Raw genomic sequence first — 15,465 nt, 5'->3', positions numbered from 1 at the left:
AAGGCTGCTGCGTGGTGAGCAAAGGGCAGTGCAGAATGGTTTGGTGAGCATTGGGTTGGAGGTGCACAGTCCCAGGGGTCGGTGGTGGGAGGCCATGGGCAGCTGCCGTGCTGCAAGGGGAAACAGATTGGACCATCTTCCAAGAAGTGAAGAGTCATATCATAGAATGGCCCGGGTTGAAAAGGACCTCAAAGGTCAGGAATGTGGGATCCCACTGTGCCCTCGGTCCCTGAACTGAGATATGCGGGGGGCTCAGGGGACGGGGGGTTATGGGGCTGGTGGTCGTGCCTGGTGCAGTGCTCACAGTGCCTGTCTCCTGCAGCTGCATGAGAAGTTTGAGCACCTGAAAAGGATACACCAGGAAGAGAAAAGGAAGGTGGAAGAGAAGAGGAGAGAGCTGGAGGAAGAGATGAACGCCTTCAACAGGCGGAAAGTAGCGGTGGAAACCTTGCAGTCCCAATCCTTGCAGGCTACCTCACAGCAGCCGCTGAAGAAGGACAAAGACAGGAAAAAGTAAGTGACCAAACTCGAGTGTCCCCTTTGCCTCTGGGAGGGGGCAAGTTCTCAGACTGCATGTTTCGCAAGATAAGGAAAAAAGGGTTTCGGAACCCAAATTTTACCCTTCAGGCTTTGTGTAAAGTGCAGGAGAAAAAGGGGCCACCTGTGCCAGGGGAAGACCTGCTGGCTGCAGGTGGGCTCCCGAGTTCTGGGCTGTTCTCTGTGGCCATGGGAGCACTTAGCTGCTGGATGCAGGAAGGGAGCTGAAAATTGCTGTACTGTCTCCCCAGCAGAGAGAAGCAGGGACAGCCTTGGCACAGCTGTGATGTCCTGCAGGCAAGGTGCCCCATCCTGCTCTGCTCTGTGGGTTTAGGTCCTCTTTTTGTGGAGTGCAGTTTATTTTTAGAGGTAGAGCTGTGAAAAGCGAAACAAAGCAGGTTAGAATGAAGAAGCACAGAGAATTCATTAGAGCTCCATGTGAAGCAGGACTCCAAGACAGAGTTCTGCTTGCGCTGAATCGCTGAGAAAGCCCTTTTCCCCTAAAGGCAGAATTCTTATCTAGCTGCAGGTTAATTGACATTGCTGAAGCCAGCAGGAGTGTGGAGAAGGGGCATGCAATATAATGCTCTCTCAGCCACCTGGTTGTAATGATAGAGCAAGAGGGGGGCAAACAGATTTATTTCAAGAAGATATATCTTTAAAAATAAAAATGGGGGTGGTGCTGGTCCGGCACCCAACCACGCTGGTTCCCAAGGAGCACTGTGCAGGAACAAGACCAGGTAAGCTGGCATGCAGGGCTCTCAGTTTGTCCCTTCAACACTTACTGTTAATTTGCTGTCAGAGCTGCATGTGGTCCCAGCAGGGCAATGCAGTCACAGCCTGGTGAGAGGAAAGAGATGGCTGGGAGGTGATGCCCTGGTTAGTTCCTGGCAGCAGTGCAGTGCTGGGGCTCTGAGCCATTTGTTTCTTCCTAGGAAGGTAACAGCATGTGTTATTTAACTTATTTACTTGGAATGTAAGTATGTTGGTGTTAAAATGGGTCTCCAGACCTGTCAGCATGCTCTGTGTGCATCCAACCTCACATGCAGCGCCCAAAACAGTTTGCAAAATGTTCTGCTGGAAGTAGGGTCATATTGAGTGACTTCCAATAGGACTGAGGGGCTGAAAACAGGACCCAGGTCTGACCTATGGCCGTGAGCACTCCAAGCACGTGCTGCTCTTTGTGCTGCTTGGCGGAAATGCAGCAGCTTCCTGCCTGCAACAGAAATAGGCTTCCTGCTGTGCACAGCACACTGCAGGCACTGCTCCGCTCCCTGCCTGCCCCTGTGATGGGGCTGGGGACTGTGGGACTGCCAGGATGAGGGCACCCCATGCTCTGTACCTGTCCCCGGGTTCTCTGCAGGTCTGGGGCCCAGCTGTGGGACTGCACTGTTAGTGGGGACAGAGCTGAGAAGTTCAGGGGAGGAAGCGGTTTGGGATAGGAGATATATTGTTGATGAGTCTGCAGCCTGGTTCCAAATGTGGGGAGCTGTGCTGCAACACAGATATATGTTATCCAGGATAACAACATTCATCGAATGGTTGAGTTGGAAGGGACTGTGAAGATCATAGGACCACAGAATTCCAGAATGCTTGGGTTGGAAGGGACCCCAAAACCCCCACTCCGGCTGCCCCCCAGCTCAGGCTGCCCTGGGCAGTGCTGCCAGTGCCTTGCTGCCCTAATTGTTAGCTAATAATTGAGGACCAAGCTCCTCCCCAGTGCCTTGCCTTGTTGGTGCCCCATTCCCAGACCCCCCACCACGGCTGCGTGCCGGGAAGCAGCACGTCAGGGAGTGCAGCCCCAGCCCAAGAGTTGGGTCGATGTGAACCACAGGAGCTCACACACTGTGGTGGGGTCCATGCACTCCTTGGTGAGCAGCACTCTTGTGCTTGCTGGTTTCCTTACCAGCGTGTTGCTCATCTGTGAGCAGAGGCACATCCCAGTGCTGCTGGTGGGGCTGCTGGGACTGGGACTGTGGGCTCCAGGGTAGTAAGAGGCATTTTCAGGGCTTTTTATTATTTTTTTTTTCCTTTTGTGGTTTGATTGATATATTTTTTTTTGAAAGATGGTTGAGCCTCTTGCCCCCTCTGGTGCTTTAACACAGCGCTTGAGTAGCATTAATAAGTGAGAAATGGAGATAGCAGAACCGCAGGTGGGGAGAGGAAACAAACGTGTTTGTGCTGAGATTCCTCTGTGCATACACAGCTGAACAGATGGTGCTTTGTGGTGTGTTGTTCATGGCAGCCTTGGTGTGATGCCAGAGCACTGCTTGGCCTTCCCTCTCTTCTTTTCTTTTGTTAATCATTTCACTACATTTTGCTTTTGCTTAATTTTCCTAACTTTAATTTATGCTTTTTTTTTTTTTTTTTTATGTTTTGTTTCTTTCAGTTAATCACACACAGACTTTCAGGCCAAGAGTGGACTTGGTGCTTTCATGTGTTTAAGTTGCTTGAGTTCCCCACCCCGTGACCCTTCTCATAACATTGTGTGCGTGGACCAAAGCGAAAGAGACCACGAGCATCTCCAGTGGTTGCTGTGTCACGACTTGCTGTGATCTGTGCTGTGTTTGAGGACGTAACCTTAACTGTGTAAATGCTTCTAAACAACATCAACTCATCCCCAAAGTGAGACGTCCTGTCCTGAGCCCAGCAGCTGTGTGTCAGGCGTCTGCAGCAGTTGGCCTGAGCTCCCCTTACCCAGCAGCTGAATGCTTACTCCCTAGATTTCGTTTGATTGTCATTGGTTATGGGGACTGTTCGAGCCATTGCTCCGCTGTTTCTCTCCCTCTGAAGGTGCTCAGATGTGAGGAGTGGTTTGAAGGATGCCGAAACGTTTATTTTTCTAACAAAATCCCGGATTTGAATAAATTTAGAACAGGGGCAAAGCCCAGAGCTCAGAATCTCCGCCCTGGGAACCTTGGTCCAAATCGCCCCTGTCCCCTAATTATATATTTTAATCCTGAATTTCTCTATAGACATATTCTTCCTCATTTATAATATATATACATATATATATATATATATATATATATAAAAAGAGAGTGGTTAATAAACTCACGGGACGTTTTTTTTCTTTACCGCTGAAGTTAGAATTTCTATATAGAAGGGTTTCCCATACGTGTGTGTTGTGTCCTGTGGAGCTACAGGAGCTGTGGCACTTCTCACTTAGCAGCACAATTCACTGCCCTGGAAAAACTCTTGAAGCAGTCATCTTTCCTTTGAGGTTGTTAAAGAGGAAATAGCCATAAGCACACACGTGCTGAGGAGATCCCTGACCGTGAGCTGTGCTGCTTCTATGGCATCCATCTCATTGCTTTGTGATAGACAGAACACAGCTGCACAGAGGCAGTGTTCTCAAGGAAAAAGGGTCAGACCCAATTCCATCAGACAGCAAATGGAACAGCTATTAAATACCAGCGCTGCACAGTGTCCTTGGAGTTCCAGCAAACACTGGCTGTGGCTGAGTATTTGGTGGGAGCGTGTGCATTTCTATTTAGGCATTAATGTTCAAGGATTTCTCTCATGATTTTTCCTTAAAGCCCCATCCTTATGCTGAGCTTTGGCTCGGAGGTGCAGCTGTCTGAAGGGCACGATGCTGGTTGAGGCTTGTCCCACTGAAGCAACTCTTTCATTTTTCCTAAATACGTGCTCAGGTGTGTAACTGCTTTCATACGGACGCTGTCCCTCTCTGTGGGTGCACTGCCAGTCCTGTTTGTGTGACTTGGTGTGAAAGAACCTCTCACAGTGCCCTCTGGAATGGACCACGTGCAGAGATGCACGCAGGCTGCATCAGCTGATGGCTGAGCACGGGGCTGCCCGGGCTGTGCTGCTGAGATGTGTTTTGTGGAGTAGCCATCGTACTAAGAGAGCCGATGTGGTTTTTATTAAGGGAACATACCAAGAACACAGCCGACGGTTACGTACAGGAGAACAGCTCCAACTCACCATTGACTCAGTCTGCTCATGCAGCGAATCAGGGGCACAATTTTGATTATTGCTAATGAGAGAAACTCTGGTGTGCTAATTGCTTGTGTCAGCAGGGCTGTGCTGGAGCTGTTCTGCTTCTCAGGGCCAATGCTCCCGAGGGCTGGAACAGAGCTCTGACCACACTGCAAACCTTGCCATGCTTTTCCACTCAATATTTTTTTCCTGATCTTGTGCTGCAGCCAATAAGATCTATGCAAATACTTTCTTTCTCCGCTGGCTCAGCAGAAATCTATCTTTTTCCTCAGGATAAGAGAGAGTTAGGGAAATGACGATAACAACAGAAGTGTAGGAGCCTGCTGACCCATGGCATTGCAGAGAAATCCCAGCTTTCCCTGGAGAAGACATTCAGAGTGTACATAATGATATGTTGATGATGATTCTGTATTCACTGACATTACTGTGACGGAGGTCCCTTTCCTCGCAGCTGTCTGTCGACCTCAGGTCCATCTGCTCTTTGGGACAGTCACCATCAGAGTCTTGCAGCAGAGCTCATTTTTTTGCTCTCTTGCACTCGAAGTACATGGTTTCCGCTTTTTGGCTGAGACAGGATTTAAACACGTGGCATATAGAGCAGTTCTGCATCTTATTTTTATTTAACGAGTTGTGAATGCGTTGCAATGCTGATCTCAGCGCAGCCCAAAGCCTCCCCTCCTGCAAGCAGATCACCTGGCAGGACCTCCCTTCAGGACTGGAGCCATTCAGTTACACTTCTTTCAGCCATCTCATACATTTGTCTGTACCACGTTGGCATTAATTAATAACAGAAAAAACTGTTATTGTTTAAACGTTGACCACCATCTGCATTGTGTGCTTCCTAAGCTAAGAGGTGCCTGTAGGGCTGTGAGCTCTGCAGGCTCCATGTCTGCCCGCTCGGAGCAGGGAGGGGATTCGGTGCGCTCCGAGCACTGCAGCCATTTGCTTTGCCATTCCAAATGTGTTGGGTGATTTTGCCTTTTTTTTTTTTTTTTTTTGACTTTCAGTTCTTTCCACTCACTTTGTAATTTTTTTTTTTCCTTTTCTTTTATTAAATCTCACATGTATTTTGAGTTTTTTGTGGTGTCGTTTATTGAGCAGTGCGTTTCCTGTGCTGTCTGGTGGATCTCTGTGAAATGGCAATGTGTAAGCACAGAAGGTGTTGCCAGATCTCAGGTCTTCTGGACATTGGGAACGCTCAGAAATACGGTGAACCAAGTTCTACATCACACACCATCCATGATCCGAGGGGAAGTCCTAAGGCGTCGATCCAAATGCAGTCCCTCCTCGAGCCAGAGCTGTCTTTAAGTTCTCCTCTGTGGAATTTGTGACCTACCAGTGGTTTTGGGGATGTAATGATGCCGAGGAGTTGATCAAAGGACAGCACACAGATGGTGTCTGGATGGTATCTCCCTTTAACAGAATAGGAGGAGGATGGGCCTTTTCTAGAGAAACACATCTTTGTCCTCTTATATGGCCAGGAGAAGTGCACAGCTTTAGCCTGGGGTTCTCTTTTGGGGGATGGTGGCTGATGGAGCTCTACTCACAGCCCCATTTGGTGTCAGCTCTGTGGGACGTTGCTGCCTGAGGAGCTCAGCTCAGCCTCTCTGGGTTTTATTTGCTGCTGGGCTGAGGCCAGTGCTGCACTGAAGGCCAACTCCAACATACAGCTTGGCTGATGAGTGCTGATCAGGTGGTGCTGCTGATGGAGGTTTGTCCAACAGCGTGCATCAGAATTGTACTTCAACCTGTCTGTACTTAATGCGATGATCTGACGCTTAAATATGATTCTCTTTTGTTCTTTCTGTAGCTTTTTTAGTCTTCCCAGCGCATACTCCATAACAACAGGAAGATATGTTAATTAGAAGATTTATTAAGGCCAAAACATCTCATGCAGAAGAAATTAATTGGTGCTTTCACCTTTAAGCTTGCAATATATTGCACAGAAGAGATTGTGTAGCAAGGACTAAGATACACTGATTGATTGGGAAAAGTTTGCTTGATCAGGTCTCTTGATAAAGTTGAAATCCAAGGTATTTGGCAAAAGATAACCCGCTAATTATGGCTGATGCATGGCTTACACTGAAACCAAACACTAATCTCCGGGTGAGGGCCCAGCTGTAGCATTTAACACTGTGACTGAGCCTCCCAGGGGAGAGGAACAAAGTTGGGTTGGTGGAGAAGCGCTCAGCGTGCTGCTCGAGCTGCTGCTGCAGTGGGATTTGGTTTGTTCCTCTCCTTGTCTGGTTTGGGATGTCACTCCAGAACCTCTGACCGACCTTAACACTACTGCTGGACTCTAACATTTCTTAGCAGTAAGCAATAACTTTTCGGTAGCTTTGTTCTGTAGACTTACAGGCGTTATAACCCAAATCCCTGACCCCCAGTTTCAGTGTTAGCAGGGCTGTGCCCCCCGTGCCTCAGTGTCAGCCCTTTCCAGCACTCCGTGCTGCAGGCACCTGCCCAGCTCTGCTCCTGCCCTCGGGCTGGGGGTGCTGGGTGAGCACAGAGCCATCTTAAAGGACAAAGCTCAGTGTGACCTCCTAATGAAGGAGAAGCAGTTCAAAGCTGGAGCCTGGGCTGGCTGCGACTTCTGTGTTTATGATGCACTGAGTTCCTTTTTTACACAAAAGCTCGTTGAAACAAACAAAAAAGCACAGCGCTCCTGCCCAGGTCTGACACAGGACCAGGGTGGCCCCAGTTCATCTTCATTTTAAACAAACCTGTAAACGAATCTCAGGACTGACCTGCTTGTACCGAGGTTGGGTTTAATAAAAACGGAACTGACTTGTTTAACAAACATCTGTTAAACACGTTTTGTACACTGCTTACATTCACTGGAGGAGCACAGTGCTACGTCCACGTGTTCAGCTCTCACCGCTGCCCCTTCTCCAGCCACTGCCACCTCCTGCCTGGCCGGGCTGTAGGACTGGCCATAACCTGGTCCTTTGTAGGCCAGAAGACACAACCAGCCCTCACCACCACCACCACACACTGGGCAATGCCACCCAAGGGCTGGTGGCTCTGCCTCTGGTGTGACGGGAGCCCAGCAGGACTTCCCCTGAGCCGGCTTCATCACCGCCTGCGTTTGCTGGGACAGGTTGGTGTACAGGTGCTGGCTGTCGTGGGCAGGACTGAGCTCCTGTCCTCAGCACACCCTGTGCATTCACCTCCAGATCCCCTTGCAGCGGCTGCAGATCCAGAGCTAGGAGTGCTTTTCTGCTGCTGCATCCAGCATCGGGTCTGTGCCCTGCGCTGGGCAGGAGGAAAGCTGGAGCAGTCTGTGGCCACCAGGCTGAGCTGTGCAGTGGAATGCTCTGATCTGACTGCAGTGACCGTGGCTTGGTCACAAATGGGATTAATGTTGTATAAGGAGGGGGAGTTGCAGAGACCTGCCAGGACTTAAAGCATCACTTGATTTAAGTGTACTTTTCTGCATTCTTGAGGAATCGAACCGTAAGTACTGTTTAAACTGAATTTAAAATGGTAGAGCTAATCAGCAAAAAACACACCCTACACACAGACGCTGCAGAGGCAATCTCTTCGCTGTTTTCCTTTATCTTGATCCATTCTGCCACCATAAGAGTTGTTTTCATTTGAGCAGCTGTAATAAATGAACACTTAGATTGTTACCCACCCACCACAAGTAGTGATAACAAGTCAGGTTTGTCATCTGAGGCATCTGGTGCTGCTGCTCTGAAGTAAGGCAGCTTTATTCCTAAATGCAGCTGTTCTGGCACAGCTCGCTCCAGCTGTGACATGGCTTCTTCCGTGGTGTTTTATGGAGAGATGTGGCAGCAGCTGGGGATGACTCTGAACTGCTTCACTGTTTCTAATTTAATGTTTGGTTCACATTTATGTTTTGGTTCCGATTCTGAATCTGAGCACCCATGGGCAGCACTGGTATCCATCAGGAAACTTCTTGTAGGTCCAAACAGTTCCTTGGGATCCTGCTGCAGGTGCTTTCAGGTGCAATTGCAGCTTTGCAAGGTATTGTTAATGTCAGGCATTTGGAAATCTGGCCTGAACGAAGGCAACAACAACAGACATCTGTTCCTGAATTGTTCCTCACCGGGATGCTGATCTGCTCTTAGCAGGTTAGCTGTCCAAGCTCCTATTGATTGAAACAGGTTAGGAAGACCCCAAGCTTTTATTGCCTGGATGCATGCTGTGTTGGTCTTGTTACCAATAACTTGTGCAGAGAGAATGTGGGGAGGTGCTCCCAGCCTTGGACTTGGCTCTCCCAGAAAGAAGGGTACGTGCTGTCTTTCTGTAGCAAGAATGATCCTGTTGCAACTGCAGCTTGTTCCTGAGGTTTGTGGTTTCTTCAAGGCAGGAAGTTCAGTTCTGAACAACATCAGCAACACAAAGGTAAGAGGTACAGGGAGTTACCAAGCAGTGCTTTCAACCTGCTGAGGACAAACCACGAGTGTAAGCTCCCTTATTGTAACTCAACACTGGCAGAAAGGATCTGTGCTACCAGGGAAGCGGTGCGTGCTGCAGAGCAGGCAGGCTCCAGCTTTACTGTTCCCATTCCAGTATGGCATCCTGCATCCCTACTGGGAACGTGGGACTCTGCTGGGCTGCTCAGCACTGCCTTCATCTTTCTGATTTAGCCCCATTATCATGTCCTTTTGAATGCTGTTCATTATTGATTGCAGAGGTTTTGAAAAACAAGTTTGTTGATGGTTTGTAATGTCATTCACCTTACAGGTGAGAAACTACAGATAGAGGCTCAATGCTGGGGAGGCGAAACATTAGGTAGGAGCTGCTGTGGTATGAGGGCACAGCATGGAAATGACTGCGTGCAGAATTCTTCTGCTAACATTTCCACTGGTTAATGCAGCTGGTGAAGATTTGCGAGGCGGGGCAGAAAAAGAGAGAGGAGGAAAAGCAGGACGAGGCACACAGCCCCTTTGTGGGACCTTTGTGGGCATCAGCTTTGGCTGGGCTCGTCATGGAGCACACTGAGAACGTGAGATTGAAACTGTATTTTATTGGAAATAACTACAAAAGACAACTTGCCTCCTTCCAAAGTCAGGCATTTCAGTCACAGCTTGTGATAGAAAAGTGGCATGGTGCTGGAGAGAAGAGCCCTGCCACAAAAAGAAAACCTTCCCTATGGTCCATAGATAGGTTTAATAAATAACGTATCAAAAGAATTCCTCTGCCCCTGGGACACCTTGTAAACTGTGTCTGGGCTACAAGGGTGAGCCGAGCCTTCCTGGGAGCTGCCAGCCCCCTGCAGCTCAGCACTCCATCAGCAGTACCTGCAGTTTGCATCGTGGGACCTCCTTTGCTCTCGGCACCGGTTTGAGTGCCATCTGCTCACACATCATTTGCACCACGTCTCCAATACTAAATATTTATTTCTAGAATATTTTTGCTCTGCTTTTTTTGCAGTTTAAAAGGAAAACCTGACTTTTGCCTTGCACACATACAAAGTTTATCCATTTCCGAGTGCTAGCTCTGTCAAAATTTAAATGTAAATCTTTGGAAAGCTTTATCTGTTAACAGAGCTGCTCAGGACATCACTCCTGCAATGCTCGCGGTTCAGGAATCCCTCTTCTTCAAGGTAAGATGAGGAGCAAAGGAAAGAAACTTTGTTCCTGCACTGAAGAGTGCATCTGTAAAGCAGCATGAGGATTTCCTTGCTCCTATCTTATCCCTGTTCCTGTTTATTTATCCTGTATCACTAAGACACATGCTCAGCATTTAGCCTGTGATGCTCTATCTGAAGACCTTCCCTGTTCTGTGGCAGGACTTGCAGGTATGGTATTGCTATTCATACAGTATGCTCTGGATTGCACTTTCAAACTAGTACAACAGTCACATGAAAATGCTGGCCCTATTGTTTAAAACGAATAGCAAAAAAAAAATTCTCGTATATTTTCAAAGAATGCCTAAGGCTGGTTTTAAAAGTGCAACAGAGGCTTAAACTGGCCTATGTAGTTTGTAAAACTGCTTTGCCTTGGAGATTAACAGCTAATAAAAACTGTTATCATAGTGGTGAGAAAATAGTTGAAGGCATTTTGCGTTGTCCAGTCTGTTAAGGCGGAAGAAATAGCACCCTGAATGGCCCAAACTGGTCAGTGAGGTCTGCAGTGCTGACTGCAGATAAACAATTTCCCACAGCTTGTAGGAACCTGGAATGAGTCTTTAGTGGCTTACCCAGAATGGAGCCCAAAAATCGGATCCACGGTAAGGCTTTAACAAAAACGAGATAGTTTGGCTCACGGCCTTTTCACTACTAAATCAAATAAATCCTCCCATCTGAGGAGTCATAAACTGAGACATTTGGTGCTCCGTGGCACAGCTCTTAGCCTTCTGCCACACTGATCCCTGAGTTGTAGGATTGCGACCGAGTCCCTCCTCTCCCCAGCTTTCTGTATTTATATGGTGTTAAAAGTGGAGCACACTACTAGAAAAGATAAAGCATAGGAGAATAACACCATTTCCTCACTGTCCTCTGAAAAACACAGCAGCACTCTTGCTCTGTTGTGTTCACTGTCTTGTTTGCTGGGACCTACCAGTACTGAAATACTGCTTCCAAGGCAGGATGGTCTCCACTATTCCCTTCCAGGTGGCTGTAGGGGAGGACATGGGGATCTGCATCCTCCAGACCTCAGCTGAGGGCACAAGCCACCCATGTGCCCCCTCCCACCATCTGCTCCCCTGTCCTCACTGTACAGGTATCTGAATCCATCGTAGTATTCATCTGTCTCCATGGTGCCATCAGGAATTTGGGCTGTAGCAGACATGACAGCTGCTGAAACTGGCTGCCTTACAGCGACCTGCAGCCTCACTTGATGAGAATTCTTCAATTCAGAAGGGTAATAGTAGGGAAACTTGGCCTCAGTATCGCCCTGGATGGCTTGACTGATGGGACAAAAAATATAAATGGCGTTGGATGGCTGTAAGTGCATTAGCTCTTGATCCACGAGCTCTTTGCAGTGCGTGAATTCAGTGCTAGTAACCTGTAAAGAAAGTAAGAATTTTTTTTTTTTGGTAAATTCATAAGAAATTATTCTCTCCTCTGGCTTCTGTTCTAGTGTAATTAGGGGGATCCTAGGGACAGGCTATTCCACATACCTCAGCTGATGCATAACAGCAATATGCACATTGGCCCTGATGCAAAACATTCAGTCAGGAGCTCCTAAACTACTACACAAAAGGTAGGCAAGCACTCCCTCTCTTTTTAGGAGGCTACAACAGCCAAGAGGGACAGCAGATAGCTAGGTTATGTCAAATAAAGTCAAGCTGATGAGTTGACGGTAAGCTGCCAACCTGGATCGTTTGCCTTCTAAATGTACTTTCTTAAAAGCAAAGTGTTTTATGAAACTGGGGAGAAGTTTTAATAAAGCAGAGCTTGCTTCTTGTATGTATTACTAAAAGTGAAATTGATTATACTTAAAGTAACTGGTCTTAGAAGTCCTCAGTCTTCAGTCGGGAGGCAGGGAGCTGAGCTATCTGTGGCCAAGCTCTTTGAAAGCCTCTACAAAGTTAGCCAAAGTTAGCACTAACAAAAGTAGAACATGGACACAGGCTTCTCAGAAATCTGCTGAAGTGCAACGTGGGTTGCAAATACACCTGCACTTTATTAATCTGCCAGTGTCTTGGCCTCAAGATATTGTGACCAAAGGCCATTTTGACTCCTACCTGTGCTTTTTTTAGCAGATCAGTAATAACAGGAAACCAATCAGGAGTCTGCCTCTCCAGCTCTAAGGTGATGATCACCAAAGCCAATGTGGAGCCCTTAAACTGCACTAGTTGGTGGCAAGCCATACAGTGCTGTAGCTGTTTGGTCAAGAATGCAACGTGGCGAGAAGGATTCGTCTGAGGCAGCCCGTTTAGTAGATGGGGCCAGTTGGACATCAGCATGGCATGGAACTGGAGGGAAGAAAAAATATATATATATATTAGGAAAAAAAAAAAAAAGCAGAGGTCAGTGAACTTTATATGTTTTCATATGTTATCAACCAGACGTACAGACTTAATTTCATCTCATATCAGGAGGTGTAGAGGGTGTCCCCCCTGTCCCTGCCCTTCTTTTTTTTGTGTTTGTACTTGCCAGCCACCGAACTGTTTTTTGAGCTTATAATGAATGTAAAGGTCTGTGTTTCCTAATAATGTCTGGGGTTTCTACTTTATCCAGATTGCTATCTAGGAGATTCAGTTCAGACCAGCACATATGATGAGAGTAAAACCAGTAATAATGACTGTACTCTGAATTTACTGAGGAAACAAGAAGAAAGGCAGTTTTTACAATCAGCAGCCTAAGATGGCTTAATATTTGCACATAACCTTATGAAAGGGTTCCAGGATGTTTGTATCATATGATTTTTGCCTTACTAGCACATGATCGTTTCTTGAAGACAAAGTTTAATCATTTCTATTGAGTATTTAGTAACTGCAATGTGAACTAAGTGCCAGATTGGGGTCTAATTGCATAAAACCAGGGTGAAGTATCAGTGGGATGGAAAGGAAAGTGGTTTAAAAAACCTGTATATGAAATGTAGCAAAACTGATAGCTTTCTATGTACAGTATTAATAGAATGGAAATAGTTAGAAATATTTTTGCAGTGTGTATTTAAAAAAATTAAAATGACGTATAGTTGTGCATTATGAGAATCTTTTTAATGTCCATTTTAGTTGTCCTTTAAAGATGGGAGTAAATTTTTTTGAGCAAAATGAAAGGTTTTAAATAGCAGTAAATTAAAAAATGCATAATCACCATAACATTCTTCAAAAGACTTGCAGATAGCTAAGAACTGGTAGTTTACAAAGCATCTTGGGAAGGATGTGTGGATGTGTGCACATCTGTGTTTTCTAGTCTTATTTGATAAGAAGTTGATTCTTTAAACAGAACAGAATTGCAAAACATAGTGCTTACAATGTTTAAGAAATCCATTGGTGTTGCTGTGTAAAGATCCCAGTGAAGCTTATCTAGTATAATTCTTTCCATTCTCAAGATCTCAGCTGGAGAGCGTTTACAGCCACTCTGCACTGCAAGCGTCTTCACCGACGGTATTACCTGTTAAAAAAAGTTTTAAAGCAATTAAAAGATAATAAAGAAGCCAACTTCTTACACAGTGCTGTGTGCGTTTCTCTGTACTGTGATCTGAACACTCTGTGCTCATCCCAAAGCACAAAGCAGGATGCTCGTTCAGGAGACCACTTGCTCAGAAAATTCCCACTCTAAACTCAGGCAGGCTGTACTCCTCACAGGGCAGCTGGCAGCAAACCCAGCCCTACAGCAGGAGCGATGCTGTGAGCCACCTGAATGCTGCACTGCGAGGCATGTTCCCTGCTACCAGTCTCATTAGCTTTGCTCCCCTGATGAGCAAGGAGAAGGTTTCCAGTTTTACAGAGACTTTCGTGGTTGTCTCGTTTCCTGTGGTCATTGACTCAGCTTCTCCTTTTTAGCTGAGGGGAAAAGAATAACCTCAGTGAGATACATCATAAGAAGGCCTATGAAGAGCATTTTGCTACAGGAGCAGTTCATTAAAAGAAAGGCATGCCTGACTGCAACTCCAAGTTTCCTGTTCCTTTTCAAAACAGGAAAGAGTTTTGAAGAGAAGGAAAGAGAAGAAATAGAATCTGTAATGCTTTTCAAGGTCTATTTGGCTCATGTCTGTGAATGTCTGGAGAAGTCTGTGCCATGACGGATTTCAGCTATATGCACTGGATAATTATCCCTTGTAATCTCATACTTACATGGGTACATGCTGATTTTACACATTCACCTTGAGGTGCAGACCTGAGTCATTTCCTCACTCAGTTCAGTAACTGGTTTCAAATTCAAGCAAACTCATCTATCTGAAATTTCCCCTAAAGAATCTCTGCTCTGTCTTGCCCACCCTATCCTCCCAGGACCCATCACAACAGAATTACAGCACACAAAGCTGTGCACGTGCGTCTTGGCTGTCACTAGATCAAGCTTTACTGCGAGCTGTGGATCCTGCTGAGGAGAGGTTTAAGTGCAGGAGGGGAATACATTCATTACTTCACAGTGATCTTTAAAGATGAAGGACCAACTCTTACTCACGTTGAGGAAACAGGACTGAAAATGTTACTGCCACCCCTTTGGGCCCATGTAGGGTAAACCAATTTACACTTCCTCATTATGCCCAAGTTGAGGAAAGACCTGGAAATGCAAACAACTTGAAAAGAAAAGATGAATTCAGTGTATTTAAAATGACAAGTGTACAAACCTCATCTTCTTCGTTGGTTTTTGCTGCAAGGACAAGGCAGGAAATTGCTATGCACTGAAGATATTTTAATCGAGCCTGAAGGGAGAAGACAACACTGAGTAACAAAGATAACATCTTGGGGGAAATAACTGCCATTCTACTGCACATGCACAAGTTTCACATTTTCATTTAAGCCGCAGCTGCTTTGGAATTAGTTTAGCTGCAGCAAGATTCACTTGAAGCCAGAAACAGCAAGGAAATCTAAAGTGAAACAAGTCCTCCTTTTGGACTTATTGTTATTCACGTATCTCACAGTCTCAGACCACACAGTGTCACACTATCTACAACGTGGTGTTCTTCCTCTTCTTAACTGAGATATTACTATGCTTTTGCCAAGCAGAATTAAGAGTTGCAAGGCTCGTAACTTTATTGTTGCTTCAATGTCAGAAGTTGGCCTCACAGTTTTGTTAAAAGTAATGGTTTCGAGACTACAATATTTAATGTGATAATGTCTTCTGTTTAGCAGAGGCAATCAGATGATGATGAACTCTTTATGCTTATCACAGCTTTTGGACTCCAAAGTCACACAGACTTCTACTGTGGACTGTGAATCAGTAAAACCTCAGCAAACACTCAGTTCATAGGTGTATGGGAACTGTTGAATCACTGCCTGCACCACTGATTGAGCACCTGGGGAAAGGACCACTCAGCCCTGGGAGCACAGGTGAAGGCAATTCAGCTGTGTGATAGGAAGGGGTGGAGGCTGGCACCTCTC

At 46.4% G+C, this 15,465-nt stretch overlaps 1 protein-coding gene across 3 annotated transcripts in view; it reads left to right on the top strand.

The window, feature by feature from the left end:
• Window positions 1–13,591, top strand: part of SEPTIN8 (septin 8) — a 39,159-nt gene extending 25,568 nt beyond the window's left edge. For 2 of the 3 annotated variants that reach the window (XM_085237071.1, XM_085237070.1), the window contains exons 9-10: window positions 323–513; window positions 12,172–13,591. In XM_085237071.1, the coding sequence (XP_085093197.1) occupies window positions 323–513; window positions 12,172–12,337 (357 nt within the window). In that variant the 3' untranslated portion in view covers window positions 12,338–13,591. Of the gene's footprint in view, window positions 1–322; window positions 514–2,926; window positions 5,571–12,171 lie in introns of those variants that run through there. The other variant, XM_085237072.1, reaches the window with a different exon arrangement.
• Window positions 13,592–15,465: the final 1,874 nt, after the last annotated feature.

Source organism: Meleagris gallopavo, chromosome 15, assembly GCF_905368555.1.
Source record: "Meleagris gallopavo chromosome 15, MGAL_WU_HG_1.1, whole genome shotgun sequence".
Classification (NCBI taxonomy): domain Eukaryota; kingdom Metazoa; phylum Chordata; class Aves; order Galliformes; family Phasianidae; genus Meleagris; species Meleagris gallopavo.
This window is presented reverse-complemented; position numbering and strand designations above follow the sequence as displayed.